The sequence below is a fragment of the Oncorhynchus tshawytscha genome, linkage group LG02 (genome assembly GCF_018296145.1).
Source record: "Oncorhynchus tshawytscha isolate Ot180627B linkage group LG02, Otsh_v2.0, whole genome shotgun sequence".
Lineage (NCBI taxonomy): Eukaryota > Metazoa > Chordata > Actinopteri > Salmoniformes > Salmonidae > Oncorhynchus > Oncorhynchus tshawytscha.
The window spans coordinates 69650903-69671945 of NC_056430.1; the positions used below are offsets into that span (position 1 = coordinate 69650903).

The window sequence follows — 21043 nt, forward strand, 5'->3', positions numbered from 1 at the left end:
AAGATATATTGACAATTCATAAATAGGTTTCATGTTAAAATGTGTTCCTGGCCAAAACACTTGTAATAATCTATTTGAAGAGTACCAGGTTCAATATAATGGTACAGTGTAATAATGTGTTGTGGTTTATAGGTGATATACATTTGGTCATTGAGAACGACTACAAAAAGACAAATCTGTATTTGTGTGTGTCATTCCAAACCTTCAGTCTGTATCAAAATCAAAACAAGCTTCAGAACAAGCTTCTTCTATAAAGCCAAAAAACCAAGGCAAAATAAAACGTGTATTTTCTCCAGAATATTAGGTGACTTCTTACCCTTGCCACCGGCACCAGCATTTACAATCTTGGTTGTCGTTAGATTGTCCATCCCATGTTAACTGTTTCAAAACAGAACATGTATTTATTTTTACATCATTTATCACACTGGTGCATGCAGAAAAATCTAAGGAAGGCACTGTATGGAAATATCAAACTAACTAACAGGACTTCAAACGATATAGATTTGTCAGAATTTGTATTTTTTTATGGCATTTTTCCATATTTCCGTATTTCTCCATATTTGGCATTATGTACTACTAGTAATCGTTCTCTCTCTTTTTTATTTCTCTCTCTCTGTTTCTCTCGCTCTCACGCTCACACTCTCTCTCTCTCTGCTGTAAACATTCCAAAGTTCCCTGATTGAGAATGTGTTGTTGATTTAAGCGGAGACCCTAGCCTTGGGCAAGCCAAGCCTGCATATTGTCTTCACCTGATAAATGAGAGCTCTTTTCATAGGGAGCAGTGATTTACTGGTGGTACCTATAGATTTTCCTGTGAAACTGAAAGGGACTCGGACCAAAATCAGATGTGGGTGTTGAAATCATTTACAAGTTAAGTTCACTATACCACTGATACAAGATTTCAGTGATTGCCAAAGGCTCCTGTCTAATAACATAATGTGACATAACATGACATAACATAACATAGCATAACACAGCATAGCATAACATAGCATAACATGATTTAACATGTGATCTGACGCAGCAGCATCTCTTTGACGCGTCGTTTGAACAGCATTGACTGATAGATGTGGTGTGGACAGGTTCTACAGCAGAACCATGGTCAGCGTCAGGATTTAGCCTCCACTGGGAAGAATAACAATGTACATATACACTGGCCCCAAATGGATGCTAATGGATAGAAATATTGGGGGAAATACTGTGTATATTATTCTAATGTAAGCTCGTCTTCTTATTCAAGAACAAAAATGTAATCCTCTCTCTAACACGTCAGTGTTATTTATTGTGGACGCTAACATGAACAAGGCCAGACCTGTGTGGATTCCTTATTGGCTGCCTCAAATTTCTCATCATCCACATAAGCCTGAACTTACAATTTACATGTAGATTTTTTTTAAATGGATGACTTGAATCATTTGAGCACATACTTGAATACTGAATTATATGTGATATTATGATGTATTATAAATACTGAATAGGCCACTACTTGAATCACTGTCATTCAGAAATTCATATAAACTATTGAATATGAAATATGACCACTTGTAAAGTAATTCATGCTTTATAGCTACTCCCACATGGTACACAAAGGTGTTATGTTACATATAGTGGGGCAAGAAAGTATTTAGTCAGCCACCAATTGTGCAAGTTCTCCCACTTAAAAAGATGAGAGAGGCCTGTAATTTTTATCATAGGTACACTTCAACTATGACAGACAAAATGAGAAGACAAAAATCCAGAAAATCACATTGTAGGATTTTTTATGAATTTATTTGCAAATTATGGTGGAAAATAAGTATTTGGTCACCTACAAACAAGCAAGATTTCTGGCTCTCACAGACCTGTAACTTCTTATTTAAGAGGCTCCTCTGTCCTCCACTCGTTACCTGTATTAACAGCACCTGTTTGAACTTGTTATCAGTATAAAAGACACCTGTCCACAACCTCAAACAGTCACACTCCAAACTCCACTATGGCCAAGACCAAAGAGCTGTCAAAGGACACCAGAAACTAAATTGTAGACCTGCACCAGGCTGGGAAGACTGAATCTACAATAGGTAAGCAGCTTGGTTTGAAGAAATCAACTGTGGGAGCAATTATTAGGAAATGGAAGATATACAAGACCGCTGATAATCTTCCTCGATCTGGGGCTCCACGCAAGATCTCACCCCGTTGGGTCAAAATGATCACAAGAACAGTGAGCAAAAATCCCAGAACCACAGGGGGACCTAGTGAATGACCTGCAGAGAGCTGGGACCAAAGTAACAAAGCCTACCATCAGTAGCACTACGGTGCCAGGGACTCAAATCCTGCAGTGCCAGACGTGTCCCCCTGCTTAAGTTATGGCTGCATCCCTTTGTTCTCAATTTCCGCCTGAAGACATACCCTAATCTAACTGCCTGTAGCTCAGCCCCAGAGGCAAGGATATGCATATTCTTGGTATCATTTGAATGGAAACATTCTGAGGTTTGTGGAAATGTTAATTGAATGTAGGAGAATATAACACAGTAGATCTGGTGGAAGAAAAGAGAAAGAAAGAGCATACATTTTCTGTTTTTTATTGTTGTAGTATCATCTTTCACATGTACTAGAATAGCCACACAGTCAGATAGGATGCTGGAGATCATTTTGATGGATAACACAAGAGGGCAACTGTAGGCGTGCAAAGTTTCAGACTGATAATTTCAGGAATGGGTGAGCTACATGACATTTAGCTATATACAGCAGTGCAAATAACTATATACAACATATCAAAAAGCAATTCTAACACACACACACAAGAAAAGAATGTTTAAAAAAATATTAGAAAATAAATATTTAAGCCAGTACATGTCCAGGCCCGTCTGAAGTTTGCTAGAGAGCAATTGGATGATCCAGAAGAAGATTGGGAGAATGTCATATGGTCAGATGAAACCAAAATATAACTTTTTGGTAAAAACTCAACTCGTCGTATTTGGAGGACAAAGAATGCTGAGTTGCATCCGAAGAACACCATACCTACTGTGAAGCATGGGGGTGGAAACATCATGCTTTGGGGATGTTTTTCTGCAAAGGGACCAGGACGACTGATCTGTGTCAAGGAAAGAATGAATGGGGCCATGTATCGTGAGATTTTGAGTGAAAACCTCTTTCCATCAGCAAGGGCATTGAAGATGAAACGTTGGGTCTTTCAGCATGGCAATGATCCCAAACACACCGCCCGGACAACAAAGGAGTGGCTTCGTAAGAAGCATTTCAAGGTCCTGGAGTGGCCTAGCCAGTCTCCAGATCTCAACCCCATAGAAAATCTTTGGAGGGAGTTGAAAGTCCGTGTTGCCCAGCAACAGCCCCAAAACATCACTGCTTTAGAGGAGATCTGCATGGAGGAAAGGGCCAAAATACCAGCAACAGTGTGTGAAAACCTTGTGAAGACTTTTGAAAACGTTTGACCTCTGTCATTGCCAACAAAGGGTATATAACAAAGTATTGAGATAAACTTTTGTTATTGACCAAATACTTTTTTTCCACCATAATTTGCAAATAAATTGATTAAAAATGCTACAATGTGATTTTCTGGATTTTTTCTCTCATTTTGTCTGTCATAGTTGAAGTGTACCTATGATGAAAATTACAGGCCTCTCTCATCTTTTTAAGTGGGAGAACTTGCACAATTGGTGGCTGACTAAATACTTTTTTGCCCCACTGTATCTATACGAATAGATACAGATCAAATCGTCACTATGTGGTGGTAATGACCGTCAAACATACAGTGCCTTGCGAAAGTATTCGGCCCCCTTGAACTTTGCGACCTTTTGCCACATTTCAGGCTTCAAACATAAAGATATAAAACTGTATTTTTTTGTGAAGAATCAACAACAAATGGGACACAATCATGAAGTGGAACGACATTTATTGGATATTTCAAACTTTTTTAACAAATCAAAAACTGAAAAATTGGGCGTGCAAAATTAATCAGCCCCCTTAAGTTAATACTTTGTAGCGCCACCTTTTGCTGCGATTACAGCTGTAAGTCGCTTGGGGTATGTCTCTATCAGTTTTGCACATCGAGAGACTGAAATTTTTTCCCATTCCTCCTTGCAAAACAGCTCGAGCTCAGTGAGATTGGATGGAGAGCATTTGTGAACAGCAGTTTTCAGTTCTTTCCACAGATTCTCGATTGGATTCAGGTCTGGACTTTGACTTGGCCATTCTAACACCTGGATATGTTTATTTTTGAACCATTCCATTGTAGATTTTGCTTTATGTTTTGGATCATTGTCTTGTTGGAAGACAAATCTCCGTCCCAGTCTCAGGTCTTTTGCAGACTCCATCAGGTTTTCTTCCAGAATGGTCCTGTATTTGGCTCCATCCATCTTCCCATCAATTTTAACCATCTTCCCTGGCCCTGCTGAAGAAAAGCAGGCCCAAACCATGATACTGCCACCACCATGTTTGACAGTGGGGATGGGGTGTTCAGGGTGATGAGCTGTGTTGCTTTTACGCCAAACATAACGTTTTGCATTGTTGCCAAAAAGTTCAATTTTGGTTTCATCTGACCAGAGCACCTTCTTCCACATGTTTGGTGTGTCTCCCAGGTGGCTTGTGGCAAACTTTAAAAGACACTTTTTATGGATATCTTTAAGAAATGGCTTTCTTCTTGCCACTCTTGCATAAAGGCCAGATTTGTGCAATATACGACTGATTGTTGTCCTATGGACAGAGTCTCCCACCTCAGTTGTAGATCTCTGCAGTTCATCCAGAGTGATCATGGGCCTCTTGACTGCATCTCTGATCAGTCTTCTCCTTGTATGAGCTGAAAGTTTAGAGGGACGGCCAGGTCTTGGTAGATTTGCAGTGGTCTGATACTCCTTCCATTTCAATATTATCGCTTGCACAGTGCTCCTTGGGATGTTTAAAGCTTGGGAAATCTTTTTGTATCCAAATCCGGCTTTAAACTTCTTCACAATAGTATCTCGGACCTGCCTGGTGTGTTCCTTGTTCTTCATGATGCTCTCTGCGCTTTTAACAGACCTCTGAGACTATCACAGTGCAGGTGCATTTATACGGAGACTTGATTACACACAGATGGATTGTATTTATCATCATTAGTCATTTAGGTCAACATTGGATCATTCAGAGATCCTCACTGAACCTCTGGAGAGAGTTTGCTGCACTGAAAGTAAAGGGGCTGAATAATTTTGCACGCCCAATTTTTCAGTTTTTGATTTGTTAAAAAAGTTTGAAATATCCAATCAATGTCGTTCCACTTCATGATTGTGTCCCACTTGTTGGTGATTCTTCACAAAAAAATACAGTTTTATATCTTTATGTTTGAAGCCTGAAATGTGGCAAAAGGTCGCAAAGTTCAAAGGGGCCGAATACTTTCGCAAGGCACTGTAGTTCAATTACTTGTCTTTTGCCCTCAAGAAAAGCGGAGGAAGACGTTGAGGTTGAGAGAAGGACCTATCATTTGCCACAGGCTGTGTGTACATGTGTCTCACACCTGTGTATCACCCCTTCAGTTACAGGCTATTTGCAACACTCTCCCTTCCACAGCCACATTGTGTTCAGAGGAGGACATCTTACAGCTGCAGATGTGTCCGTTTACCTCTTTGATGTATATGAAAAAAACACTTGCATACTAAGCACTGAATCCATCACAGTCTTGATATGGTGCGATATAATACAATACTACCTAATTGGCACATTGGATTTGGGATTGCAATTAAATGAGGAAATTATAATTAAGGGTAGACATAATTACCGGAGGGCATAATTTGGCAACAATTAGGCATAATATCTCAAAGGGCTTAACTATGCAGACAGCAACACAATTATGCAATCGGCTCTTGAATTTGGAGGGATGAACATGTGAATGTGATCCAAAACAGTAAATTAGCATTCCTCCTCAAAATGTGTAAGGAATGTCTTATTGGGTCTACACAGGTGAGACATAAACAGGGGATAGATTAGTACTGCCTCTATTTGAATTGTAAATCAATTTGGATTGTAAAAATTAAAAAAAAAAAATATATGCCTTACCTCAGCGGGTTTCCCAAAGATGATCTTCCTCTCCTCTCTCCTCTATTTTCACAGAAAATGATTTGATGGCACCAGCGATCCTATGTTCTTCTGCAGTATCTCCAGGTGCGTTATGGATACGGCCCGCGGTGTTCATGCGCTGTATGTGCCTGGCCCGTTTATGTATGAGTCTTTTCTGACTCATTGCTTCTACCGTACCAACATGTTGGAACAAAACAGCTGGAACGGTGCTGTAACTTCAGCCGGTGACAGACTCTGCGTTTGGATAGGGGGATGCCCTGGGGAAAGAAAAGTAGATGGGTGGATGAAATACTGTAAATGATTTGATAAAATATGGATGGATTTGCGTAATTATTGATATTTTTTTTCTAAATAAGAGACAGGCTATTATAGTCCATTTGGGACATTTGCATTTTCTGTAGCAAGGAAGTAGCATATTACATTGCTGCATTTTGCACTGCATGGCCTATTATGCAGTTGATTTTGAACTTAAAGGGGAAAAATACAATTAAAACATACCTAGATAATTCTGACCGTTAACATGGAGAGAGGAAAATAACTTCTTTCTTTTAAATCTGTTTTATTACATGGTCTACTCATAAGTCCATGTGCAAAGCCTAGGCTACTGTGATGGGGTGTTTTATATTTAGTTGCGTGGGAATCATAAAGTAGCATCAAATTCCACACTGTGTATCCAAATGGCCATTTGTTTATTTTTTATTTGGTTGGGCAGTGAATGGTACATAACTTCCTCGCTCATCATAAGGCTATCGATCATGTAATCATGATGGATCTGAATATAATATAATATAAGACACAGTTGAGGGGATATATTTGCACGGATGAGGTTGTTGGCATGCTTGAATCTAGGAGTGTCAGTGAGGCCTGTTGTTTAAGTGTATTACATCCACGTGGTGTCAGACTCCCACCTGAACCAGGAATGCACTATGGCCTCTATTTATATCCAGTGTAGCTGAGAAAAACAAGAACTATTTGCACTGTTTTCCCTCGTCAAGCATCCGGATCTTACAGTGATTAGACGAAAATGTATATTTAAAGATTGGAGTGATATGAGATTCTACAGTGAAATTATTTTAATACAACCATGTACACAACCACATGTTTTTTCTCCTGAAGTTTAGGCTGTTGTTTTTGGCTGTGCAGGAATTACTGACAAAAAGGCATTTGTCTTTTCCTAACTACATTTGTCTTTTCCTAACGTTTCCTAAATGTCTGAGAGCAAGACATTTATGTCAATACAGCCATTTCCATGATGTTTTAAACCGCTAAAGCTGTCTGATATCGATTGCGCAACCAGGGGTGGAAAGACCCTGGATCATTGTTACTCTAACTTCCGCGACGCATATAAGGCCCTGCCCCGCCCCCCTTTCAGAAAAGCTGACCACGACTCCATTTTGTTGATCCCTGCCTACAGACAGAAACTAAAACAAGAGGCTCCCACGCTGAGGTCTGTCCAACGCTGGTCCGACCAAGCTGACTCCACACTCCAAGACTGCTTCCATCACGTGGACTGGGAGATGTTTCGTATTGCGTCAGACAACAACATTGACGAATACGCTGATTCGGTGTGCGAGTTCATTAGAACGTGCGTTGAAGATGTCGTTCCCATAGCAACGATTAAAACATTCCCTAACCAGAAACCGTGGATTGATGGCAGCATTCGTGTGAAACTGAAAGTGCGAACCACTGCTTTTAATCAGGGCAAGGTGTCTGGTAACATGACTGAATACAAACAGTGCAGCTATTCCCTCCGCAAGGCTATCAAACAAGCTAAGCGCCAGTACAGAGACAAAGTAGAATCTCAATTCAACGGCTCAGACACAAGAGGCATGTGGCAGGGTCTACAGTCAATCACGGACTACAGGAAGAAATCCAGCCCAGTCACGGACCAGGATGTCTTGCTCCCAGGCAGACTAAATAACTTTTTGCCCGCTTTGAGGACAATACAGTGCCACTGACACGGCCTGCAACGAAAACATGCGGTCTCTCCTTCACTGCAGCCGAGGTGAGTAAGACATTTAAACGTGTTAACCCTCGCAAGGCTGAAGGCCCAGACGGCATCCCCAGCCGCGCCCTCAGAGCATGCGCAGACCAGCTGGCCGGTGTGTTTACGGACATATTCAATCAATCCCTATACCAGTCTGCTGTTCCCACATGCTTCAAGAGGGCCACCATTGTTCCTGTTCCCAAGAAAGCTAAGGTAACTGAGCTAAACGACTACCGCCCGTAGCACTCACATCCGTTATCATGAAGTGCTTTGAGAGACTAGTCAAGGACCATATCACCTCCACCCTACCTGACACCCTAGACCCACTCCAATTTGCTTACCGCCCAAATAGGTCCACAGACGATGCAATCTCAACCACACTGCACACTGCCCTAACCCATCTGGACAAGAGGAATACCTATGCGAGAATGCTGTTCATCGACAACAGCTCGGCATTCAACACCATAGTACCCTCCAAGCTCGTCATCACGCTCGAGACCCTGGGTCTCGACCCCGCCCTATGCAACTGGGTACTGGACTTCCTGACGGGCCGCCCCCAGGTGGTGAGGGTAGGCAACAACATCTCCTCTCCGCTGATCCTCAACACTGGGGCCCCACAAGGGTGCGTTCTGAGCCCTCTCCTGTACTCCCTGTTCACCCACGACTGCGTGGCCACGCACGCCTCCAACTCAATCATCAAGTTTGCGGACGACACAACAGTGGTAGGCTTGATTACCAACAACGACGAGACGGCCTACAGGGAGGAGGTGAGGGCCCTCGGAGTGTGGTGTCAGGAAAATAACCTCACACTCAACGTCAACAAAACTAAGGAGATGGTTGTGGACTTCAGGAAACAGCAGAGGGAACACCCCCATCCACATCGATGGAACAGTAGTGGAGAGGGTAGCAAGTTTTAAGTTCCTCGGCATACACATCACAAACTGAATTGGTCCACTCACACAGACAGCATCGTGAAGAAGGCGCAGCAGCGCCTCTTCAACCTCAGGAGGCTGAAGAAATTCGGCTTGTCACCAAAAGCACTCACAAACTTCTACAGATGCACAATCGAGAGCATCCTGGCGGGCTGTATCACCGCCTGGTATGGCAACTGCACCGCCCTCAATCATAAGGCTCTCCAGAGGGTAGTGAGGTCTGCACAACACATCACCGGGGGCAAACTACCTGCCCTCCAGGACACCTACACCACCCGATGCTACAGGAAGGCCATAAAGATCATCAAGGACATCAACCACCCGAGCCACTGCCTGTTCACCCCGCTGTCATCCAGAAGGCGAGGTCAGTACAGGTGCATCAAAGCTGGGACCGAGAGTCTGAAAAACAGCTTCTATCTCAAGGCCATCAGACTGTTAAACAGCCACCACTAACATTGAGTGGCTGCTGCCAACACACTGTCAATGACACTGACTCAACTCCAGCCACTTTAATAATGGGAATTGATGGGAAATGATGTAAATATATCACTAGCCACTTTAAACAATGCTACCTTATATAATGTTACTTACCCTACATTATTCATCTCATATGCATACGTATATACTGTACTCTATATCATCGACTGCATCCTTATGTAATACATGTATCACTAGCCACTTTAACTATGCCACTTGGTTTACATACTCATCTCATATGTATATACTGTACTCGATATCATCTACTGTATCTTGCCTATGCTGCTCTGTACCATCACTCATTCATATATCCTTATGTACATATTCTTTATCCCCTTACACTGTGTATAAGACAGTAGTTTTTTGGAATTGTTAGTTAGATTACTTGTTCGTTATTACTGCATTGTCGGAACTAGAAGCACAAGCATTTCGCTACACTCGCATTAACATCTGCTAACCATGTGTATGTGACAAATAAAATTTGACAAATAAAATTTGATTTGATTTGATTTGACTCCGACCCTGTTTTTGCAACCCACTTATCTCTCAAGTTGTTCGATTCCCAGAAGACTCATTTGTTCTATTCTCAGAAGACATATTTGTTCGATTCTCAGAAGACTCATTTGTTCGACTCCCAGAAGACTCATTTGTTCGATTCTCAGAAGACTCATTTGTTGTTTAGCCAAGTCTTTCTAAGAATTGTGTAAGATTTTGTACTTTTGATGGAGTTGAAATCGCTCAACAAGACAGTGTCGTTGTCTGAACAAGTCTGAGTGAGACGTCCTGAGTGAAATGGGTTGTCAAATTCTTTAGTGACAGATAAGCGTCCATTTTGATCATTCAACACTCATGGAGTTCTCTGGACAATAAAAATATATACAGTGGCCTCAAAAGATTTATTTCCTTTTTTTCTACATTCTTTGCAATCCTATCTAGACCTATATGTTATTCCTCTTTATTGATTCTAACAACAAAAACTGGTTGGTAGGTTGGTGTAACGATGTCCGCTGAGAGTCAGGAAGCAAGTTCAGAGGGTGAATACATTTAGTAAATAAACGAAAATGCACAAAACAAGAAAGACGGACAGCACAGCGACATGACAGACACAGAAACAATAACGCCTGGGGAAGGGAGACATAACTAGGGCAGGTAATCAGAGAGGTGATGGAGTCCAGGTGAGTGTCAATAAGTGCTGGTGTGCGTGACGATGGTGACAGGTAATCATCAGCAGCCTGGTGACCTGGAGGCCAGAGAGGGAGTATACGTGACAGTTGGACGCCTGGCAGAGTTGTTTTGACCTGTTAGCCTGGTTGGTCTAAACAGAGCTGTCACTTCAGCACCCGTAATGTGAAGATTTACTATGTCTTAACTTATAGCCCAGGCCTAGCGTGAAATTAGTGACGGTATTAAAAATCCCAAACTCTTAACCTAAAGGCAAAGACAAATCAGACAGGCACGTTCGAGTCTAGGCAGGCATGGACTGTGGATTTCAACCCACTCCTTGCTGCTATTACATTATAGAGAGAGGATAAAGAGTGTCTCTGTCTGTATCCCAAATGGCAGACTATTCCCTACAGTTCACTACTTTTGACCAGGGTTGTGGTCAGGCGTAGTGCACTATATCGGGAATCGGGTGCCATTTGGGATGTAAATATAAAAATAGTATTGATATGTAGTTGAATACTAGCTTTAAACATGGGAGTGGGTGTAACGGTTAGGTTACCCAACAGAAAAATACATTTAGTACTTGAATTCTGAGACATGCCACAATGTTTTCAACCGTCTCCCATCATCTCTCTGGCAGTCGTAATTAGTTGTTAAGAAAACTACCGAGGTGCTAAGCAGGTGACAGTTATAAGCCCTCTGCAAATCTGGGGGCTGCTAAGGTTGCGTGAAGTATGGTGACAAGGTGCCAACATCACTCAGTGGTATTACTTTGGCTGGCAATGGTGATCTCCAAACGCTGCATTTCTAGCCAGGAAAAAGACATTGCTTTAGGTAATCTTATGAATCCTTTGGCATTAGTCAAATAATGCCTAATGTTGATTTAGTGCATATGCCAGTGTCTAAAGATATTCCTTCACAAACAAACAGTGGGTTGTAGCCTATGAATCACATATGACTCTCTCTTGGCATAGACAAGACAGAAACTATGTTCCTCTGGTTGCTTCTGAAGACATGTGGTTGTAAACAATGTTTGGGAAAAGAGTGAGAGATACTACATATTGTACCTACATGTTGCGTGTATCTTAAGAAATGCATGCAGCTTCGTGCTAGGTCCTCATTGTACTTGTAATCCTTACATTAAAAAAAAAAAAAACAGTAGAATATAATAGTTAGTCCTGCGAGAAGGAAATTATTTTCACAAAACATTTTTCATGTACTTTGTGGTTCAATCCAAGCTATTCAGTATGTAACTGATTGTGTATGTATGAAGGTAACGTAAAGGGTTAGATATTCTGATGACTTCTTTGATGAATCACGGATTTGAATAGCGTCGAATACTATATGCCTTAGGACTATATGCCTTAGTATGACTGCCATGAATCTCCTCCCACAATGCACTATGGTTAGTCATTTGGCCTCTGGGTGATGTTGAAACTAGGTCCCACTGAACACCTGTCCTGTACAGTGCCCTAAGTCCTATAGCATTAATTTGGCTATATCTTTTTATTTATTTTATTTATATAAAGCGTCTTTTACCATTTACAAGATAAATATGTGTTTTCAGATTAGGCCTCGGTAGTTACAGACTGAAGCAACGCTTAGTCTTAGTCCGTTTTTGTTCTCTCAGTGCCTCAAGATAAGACTGACTGGTTGAGTCACACCTTGTAACAAATTGAGTACAAGGTCCTGAAAACCACAATGCACCACAGATAGGGATTTACAGTTGTGTCAGTGAGCAGCAGCAGGCAGCTTACCTGTGAGGTCCCCTAGTATCTTACCATGTAGTCATTGTGAGATTAGCCTAAATGTTACAACCTTATTACATGTCTCTGAGGAGCAGATAGGCCTATCTCTACTAACCTAACTACACTGAGTGTACAAAACATTAGGAACACCTTCCTAACATTGAGTGGCACCCATTTCCCTCAGAACAGACTAAATTTGTCAGAGCATGAACTCTACAAGGTGTTGAAAGTGTTCCACATGAATGCCGGCCCATGTTGACTCCAATGCCTCCCACAGTTGTGTCAAGTTGGCTTGATGTCCTTGGGTAGTGGACCATTATTCATACACACAAGAAACTGATGAGATAGAAAAACCCAGCAGCGTTGCAGTTCTTGGCACAAACAGGTGAGCCTGGCACCTACTACCATACCCCATTCAAAGGCACTTAAATATTTTGTCTTGCCCATTCACTCTCTGAAAGGCACACAAAAACAATCCACGTCTTAATTGTCTCAAGTCTTTAAAATCCTTCTTTAAGCTGTCTCATCCCCTTCACCTACACTGATTGAAGGGGATTTAACAAGTGACATCAATAAGGAATCATAGCTTTCACCTCAGTTCAACTGGTCAGTCTATGTCATGGAAAGAGCAGGTGTTCCTAATGTTTTGTACACTCAGTGTATACAGTACCAGTCAAACGTTTGGACACAGTTGCTCATTCAAGGGTTTTTCTTTATCTTTACTAAGGGCAAAGGGTGGCTACTTTGATGAATGTCAAATATAAAATATATTTTAATTTGTTTAACACTTTTTTGGTTACTACATGATTCCATGTGTATTATTTCATAGTTATGATGTCTTCACTATTATTCTACAACGTAGAAAATAGTATAAATAAAGAAGAACCCTTGAATGAGTAAGTTTGTCCAAACTTTTGACTGGTACTGTAAGTCTGTGCTACTAAACCACAGTTTTGGGACATATTTCTGCAAAAACGAAGAGACTATATCAAATGGGGAAATTACAAGGAATATGCCAGGGGGTTTCGACTTGTGATGCTGAGGCTTGCATGGTATTTCATTCATGTGATGGAATTCTGAAGGGTATAAATCTCATGAGGTTGACAGAGGTACATATGACTCACTTACGACCTGACCCTGTTTATTGCAATTTTGACATTTTAGTCATTTGGCAGAGTGGGATCCATTCCGGGACGTGTTAGGGAAGGAGTTTTGGTGGAGCTTTCATTCTCTCTATCTTTCTTCCAGTAAGAGTAATAAAACATTGAGTACGATACATTTTTCAATCAACAATCACATAGCTGCTTTTATGCAACTTTATACCTCCTACAATAGTGATGCAAAATTGCATGAACATAATAACATATGAATCAGTTGCATTAACAATAGAAAGTATTCATAATTCATAATAATATAATCTACAATTAAGTAAATGTATCATTTGAACTTCTCACTAGGCCTATTTATTAAGTGATGAACACTATGTAGAACCCTTCTTGTCTTCCAAAGAACCCTTCTTGCCTTCCAAGTAATCATCAAAGAACCCTTTCTTCCAAAAACTGTTCTTAGTGCAAAGGATTCTGAAAAAATATCAAACAAATTCAGACAGTGGAGAAAACATATTTTTGCCCTGATTGTGGCACAGGCTTCAATCCAATTGGATATCAAAGACACACATGAGGTCCCATACAGGGGACAATAAATATCATTGCAGTCTGTGAAATACTGTATGTTTGAAGTACACATGAGGACTCACAGGATAGAGACCATTTAGATGCAATGATTACAGAAGGCTATATACACTATGTATACAAATGTGTGTGGACACAAATGAGTGGCTATTTCAGCCACACTCGTTGCTGACAAGTGTATCAAATCGAGCACACAGCCATTCAATCTCTGTAGACAAACATTGGCAGAGAATGGCCTTACTGAAGAGCTCAGTGACTTTCAACGTGGCACGGTCATAGGATGCCACCGCTCCAACAAGTCAGCTCATCAAATTTCTGCCCTGCTAGAGCTGCCCCGGTCAACTGTGCTGTTATTGTGAAGTGGAAACGTCTAGGAGCAACAATGGCTCAGCCACAAAGTGTGGTAGGCCACACAAGTTCACAACACAGGACCCCCGAGTGCTGAAGCACCTAGCTTGTAAAAATTGTCTGTCCTCAGTTGCAACACTCACTACCAAGTTCCAAACTCCCTTTGGATTTTTTAAATTTAACTAGGCATGTCAGTTAAGAACAAATTCTTATTTACAATGACAGCCTACCCCGGCCAAACACGGACGACACTGGGCCAATTGTGCGCCACCCTATGGGACTCCCAATCCCAGCCAGTTGTGATACAGCCTGGATTCGAACCAGGGTGTCTGTAGTGATGCCTCTAGCACTGAGATGCAGCGCCTTAGACTGCTGCGCCTCCCGGGAGTCCCAAATGTCAGCACAAGAACTGTTTGTTGGGAGCTTCATGAAATGGGTTGCCATGGCCGAGCAGCCGCACACAAGCCTAAGATCACTATGCACAATGCCAAGTGTTGGCTGGAGTGGTGTATAGCTCACCGCCATTGGATTCCTGAGCAGTAGAAACACGTTCTCTAAATCACGCTTCTTCATCTGGCAGTCCAACGGACAAATATTGGTTTGGCGGATGCCAGGAGATCGCTACCTGCCCCAATGTATACTGCCAACTGTAAAGTTTGGGGAAGGAGGAAAAATGGTCTTGGCTGTTTTTCATGGTTTGGGCTAGGCCCCCCCAGTGAAGGGAAATGTTAATGCTACAGCATACAATTACATTCTATATGATTCTGTGCTTCCAACTTTGCGGCAACAGTTTGGGGAAGACCCTTTCTTGTTTCAGCATGACAATGCCACCGTGCACAAAGCGAGTCCCATACAGAAATGATTTGTCGAGATCAGTGTGGAAGAACTTGACTGGCCTGCACAGAGCCCTGACCTCAACCCCATTGAACACCTTTGGGATGAATTGGAACGCTGACTGCGAGCCAGGCCTAATAGCCCAACATCAGTGCCTGACCTCATTAATGTTCTTGCGACTGAATGGAAGCAAATCTCCACAGCAATGTTCCAAAATCTCTTGGAAAGCCTTCCCAGAAGAGAGGAGGCTGTTATAGCAGCAAAGGGGGACAAACTCCATATTAATGCCCATGATTTTGGAATGAGATGTTCGATGACCAGGTGTCCACATACATTTACTTTTGATACTTACATATATTTAAAACCAAATATTTTTAGACTTTTACTTAGTGTCTTTCACTTTTATTTGAGTTAATTTCTATTAAGGTATCTTTACTTTTACTCAAGTATGACAATTGTGTACAATTTACACCACTATCAGTTAGTGGATTTTTGGGCAACAGGATTCTCTGCTAATTAGTTATAGGATGACAAATAATGGAGTTGAATACACATCTAATAAGTTTCATTTTCCATTAATTACATGGCTATTATAATGTATTAATCAGTTGCGCCATAATATCAAAATGCCTATGTAATTATATTATTAATTTAAGTTACTGTTTTACATTTCCATTCTTTATTTATGTTATCTGTTTATTTATTTTACCCCGGAAGTTATCGTCCAACTCGTTTTTTCCACCGGATTAATCCAACATGGCCGCGTCCTTGTGATTTACGATACATGTACAGTCAAGCGCAAAAAAAATTGAAAACATGCAGATCAAAGATGTAGTAAAGTGGAATGTACGGGTGTCTATGCTGTATGCTTTCGGTATATGGACAATGCTTGGCACATACGGATATTATCAGTACACGGGGCGCAATGAAGAAAAGTCAGGTAGGCTACTCGCTTCACAGCAGCTCAGCTAACGTTGGCTAACTAACTTGCTAGCAGTCACAGTTTGTCTAGGTAGCTATTTATCTAAATATCAATACCATAGCTACAGATCACATTATATTACGGACTGTTATTGAACAAGCTGCCAATGATTTCTAATGGAAGTGCTTCCAAAGTTTGACTATGGAATTTCCTTGACCTTGCAATTGTTGATAAACTCAAGCTAGACTTGTATCATAATTCAGCACAAATGTACCTTTTATTAAATTACAAAATTGTATGTTTAGTAAATAATGTGTTCATCTTATCACCCTGCAGTCAAAGAAGAGAAGGAGGAACAACCTCCAAATCCTAGAGAAGTGACTATCCAAAGTCCACACATGAAAACCACCATCGTATACAAGGAAAACTTTGTTCCTTATTCTACAAGAATCTACAATTTTGTCAGCTCGCTCAGTCGGGACTCTGCATCGGCTGACAGCCAAGACAATACAAAGTAATGGTGAAAATTGACATAAACTGCTGCCATTGCCTGCCTAGGCTACCACATTTGAGATGTGTGTAGCAAAATACTTAGGAATTAACACTGTAAATTGTACATTGAATATATATCTGTGTAAAATACACTGACTGAAATATTTGTCACTTGTACAATGAACTGAAATACCACAGTATCCCTCTGTTCGAGAACCCCCCTGCAAGCCTTGAAACCCTCTCTACCTACACTGCACACGTTCTCAATGCAAAGTGAGGACAACATCTGGCTGTTGAACTTCTAGATATGGCAGTGATAACCTGTCCTGTGCATTGCTGCTGTATTACATTCAGTCCAATCAGATTTTTGTTGCAAAAATCTGAAATAGGACCATAACCTTTATCCAACTAGCAGTGTGTCTGACAAGCTGGCCTATATCATGCATAATTTTCAGCACTTCAAGATTAAATCAATAAAAATTCTGTCAAATAAACTTAGTTTGTAGATTAAGTGCAACTGCCAATTCAATGTTTGCTGTTGTCTGTGTTGATCACAGTAATGTAATATCCATTTATCTGAGGACACACTACACATTAGCCTGTGTCTGGATTGTGTCTGGATGATACAATTGGGGAAGTACCAGTACCACTCGCCACTTTTTAATTGGGGACAACTGTTAGCAGTAAAATATTTTACAGTTGAAAATGTTCATGATATGAAGAGGGAATTCAACAATTCTTGGAGGGTAGTGAAAGTTGATTTAAAAAAATGCCTCCTATCCTACTGCGTTAGTTCTCCTTACCTGCTGCGTTAGTTCTCCTTGCCTGCTGCGTTAGTTCTTCTTACCTGCTGTGTTTAGTTCTCCTTACCTGCTGCGTTAGTTCTCCTTACCTGCTGCGTTAGTTCTCCTTGCCTGCTGCGTTAGTTCTCCTTACCTGCTGTGTTTAGTTCTCCTTACCTGCTGCGTTAGTTCTCCTTACCTGCTCGTTAGTTCTGCTTACCTGCTGTGTTTAGTTCTCCTGCGTTAGTTCTCCTGCCTGCGTTAGTTCTCCTTACCTGCTGTGTTTAGTTCTCCTTACCTGCTGCGTTAGTTCTCCTTACCTGCTGCGTTAGTTCTCCTTGCCTGCTGCGTTAGTTCTCCTTACCTGCTGTGTTTAGTTCTCCTTACCTGCTGCGTTAGTTCTCCTTACCTGCTGCGTTAGTTCTCCTTGCCTGCTGCGTTAGTTCTCCTTACCTGCTGTGTTTAGTTCTCCTTACCTGCTGCGTTAGTTCTCCTTGCCTGCTGCGTTAGTTCTCCTTGCCTGCTGCGTTAGTTCTTACCTGCTACGTAAAGTTAATTCTGTCCATAGTTGAACTCCATCTAGCCGTCAGGATCACCACAACGGTGCCTCAGATCCCCCCCAGGTCACCCTGCACTAGCGCTCGCTTTGTGTTCCAGCGCCTCCTGATTTACAAATGAAGCACTGGATAAAGCAGATGCTTCTTGAGCCCTACCACCAAGAGTAACGTAAAGGCTGGTTAATAAAAATGTGTTTTTATCCACGTACAGTCAGGTCCAAAATGATTGACACCCTTGATAAAGATGAACAAAAAGGACTGTATAAACTAAATAATACAAATATTGAGCTACAATATTTTATGCTCCCAAACAAATTTCAATTCTAATATTTTATGCTAATACAATTGCTCAGAGAAAGACATTTTAACAAGTAAATATATATATATATATTTAAGATAAGGGTTGAAATTCATGTCTCCCATGTTTTCAATACTCCAGCACCATCTCCTTGTGAGGATAATGACACTGAGCCAACTCTGGATAGTTCTGACTTAGAATATGTGGACTACTTCAAATACCTAGGTGTCTGGTTAGACTGTAGACTCTCCTTTCAGACTCACATTAAGCATCTCAAATCCAAAATTAAATCTAGAGTCAGCTTCCTATTTCGCAACAAAGCCTCCTTCACTCATGCTGCCAAACATACCCTCGTAAAACTGACTATCCTACCGATCCTTGACTTCGGCGATGTAATTGACAAAATAGCCTCCACAACTCTACTCAGCAAATTGGATGTAGTCTATCACAGTGCCATCCGTTTGGTGCCATCCGTAGGACATCTACTTTGTGCATGACACAAGTAATTTTTCCAACAATTGTTTACAGACATATTATTTCACTTATAATTCACTGTATCACAATTCCAGTGGGTCGGAGGTTTACATACACTAAGGTGACTGTGCCTTTAAACAGCTTGGAAAATTCCAGAAAATGATGTCATGGCTTTAAAAGCTTCTGGTAGGCTAATTGACATCATTTGAGTCAATTGGAGGTGTACCTGTGGATGAATTTCAAGGCCTACCTTCAAACTCAGTGCCTCTGCTTGACATCATGGGAAAATCAAAAGAAATCAGCCAAGATCTCAGACAAAAAATTGTAGACCTCCACAAGTCTGGTTCATCCTTGGGAACAATTTCCAAACGCTTGAAGGTACCACGTTCATCTGTACAAACAATAGTGCGCAAGTATAAACACCATGGGACCATGCAGCTGTCATACCGCTCAGGAAGGAGACGCGTTCTGTCTCCTAGAGATGAACGTCTTTTGGTGCAAAATGTGCAAATTAATTCCAGAACAACAGCAAAGGACCGTGTGAAGATGCTGGTGGAAACGGGTACTAAAGTATCTATATCCACAGTAAAATGAGTCCTATATCTAAATAACCTGAAATGCTGCTCAACAAGGAAGAAGCCACTGCTCCAAAACCGCCATAAAAAAAGCCAGACTACGGTGTGCAAGTGCACATGGGGACAAAGATTGTACTTTTTGTAGAAATGTCCTCTGGTCTGATGAAACAAAAATAGAACTGTTTGGCCATAAGGCCTACAAGCCTACAAACCTGACTCAGTTACACCAGCTCTGTCAGGAGGAATGGGCCAAAATTCACCCAATTTATTGTAGGAAGCTTGTGGAAGGCTACCTGAAATGTTTGACCCAAGTTAAACAATTTAAAGGCAATGCTACGAAATACTAATTGAGTGGATGTAAACTTCTGACCCACAGGGAATGTGATGAAAGAAATCAAATCTGAAGTCAATCATTCTCTCTACTATTATTCTGACATTTCACATTCTTAAAATAAAGTGGTGATCCTAATTTACCTAAGACAGGGAATATTTACTAGGATTAAATGTCAGGAATTGTGAAAAACTGAGTTTAAATGTATTTTGCTAAGGTATATGTAAACTTCCAACTTCAACTGTACTACCCACCACTGCGACCTGCATGCTCTCGTTGGCTGGCCCTCGCTTCATATTTGTCACCAAACCCACTGGCTCCAGGTCATCTATAAGTCTTTGCTAGGTAAAGCCCCGCCTTACCTCAGCTCACTGGTCACCATAGCAACACCCACTCGTAGCACGCGCTCCAGCAGATATAGTTCACTGGTCATCCCCAAAGCCAACACCTTCTTTGGCTGCCTTTCCTTCCAGTTCTCTGCTGCCAATGACTGGAACAAATTGCAAAAATCACTGAAGCTGGAGGCTTATATCTCCCTCACTAACTTTAAGCATCAGTTGTCAGAGCAGCTTACCAATCACTGTACCTGTACACAGCCCATCTGTAAATAGCCCACCCAACTACATCATCCCCATATTGTTATTTTTTGTTGTTGCTCTTTTGCACTGCTGTATCTCTACTTGCACATCATCATCTGCACATCTTTGACTCCAGTGTTTAATTGCTAATTGTAATTATTTCGCCACTATGGTCTATTTATTGCCTTACCTCCCTAACTTTACTACATTTGCACACAGTGGACATAGATTTTTCTATTGTGTTATTGACTGTACGTTTGTTTATCTCATGTGTAACTCTGCGTTGTTGTTTTTGTCGCATTGCTTTGTTTTATCTTGGCCATGTCGCAGATGTAAATGAGAACTTGTTCTCAACTGGCCTACCTGGTTAAATAAAGGTGAAATATATATATTTTTTAAATGTAAATGTTTTATGATATTGGAGAACACTTTGGTCGGGATCTTTGACCATTCCTCCATATAAAATCTTTCCAGATCCTCGATTTTCTTGTGTGTGCTTGGGGTTATTGTCTTGCTGGAAGATCCATTTGCGGCCTAGTTTCAGCCTCCTGACAGAGGCAACCAGGTTTTTGGCTTAAATGTCCTGGTACTTGGTAAAGTTCATGATACCGTTGACGTTAACAAGTGCCTCTAGACCACTGGAACCAAAATAACCCTGTAACATCCAAGATCCACCACCATATTTACTATATGTACTATACTATATTTACTTTTCTGCATACTTTTCCATGTTTCAATGCCAACACCACCACTGGTGTGCGTGACCCAAGAGCTCTGTTTTCATGTCATCTGACCATAGCACCAGTTCCAA

The 21043-nt window shown here is 41.2% G+C and overlaps 1 protein-coding gene and 1 long non-coding RNA gene across 3 annotated transcripts in view; one reads left to right on the forward strand and one right to left on the reverse strand.

The window, feature by feature from the left end:
• LOC112235238 (collagen alpha-1(XVII) chain-like) overlaps positions 1-6224 on the reverse strand; it is a 29509-nt gene extending 23285 nt beyond the window's left edge. For both annotated transcript variants that reach the window (XM_024403655.2, XM_024403653.2), the window contains exons 1-2: positions 6022-6224; positions 317-378 (exon numbers count right to left, since the gene is read on the reverse strand). In XM_024403655.2, the coding sequence (XP_024259423.1) occupies positions 317-368 (52 nt within the window). In that variant the 5' untranslated portion in view covers positions 369-378; positions 6022-6224. The remainder of the gene's footprint in view (positions 1-316; positions 379-6021) is intronic.
• A 9728-nt stretch (positions 6225-15952) lies between these two features.
• Positions 15953-17166, forward strand: LOC112263988. Its single transcript, XR_002955573.1, has 2 exons — positions 15953-16163; positions 16482-17166. It is a non-coding gene; the product is annotated as an uncharacterized LOC112263988 (long non-coding RNA).
• Positions 17167-21043: the final 3877 nt, after the last annotated feature.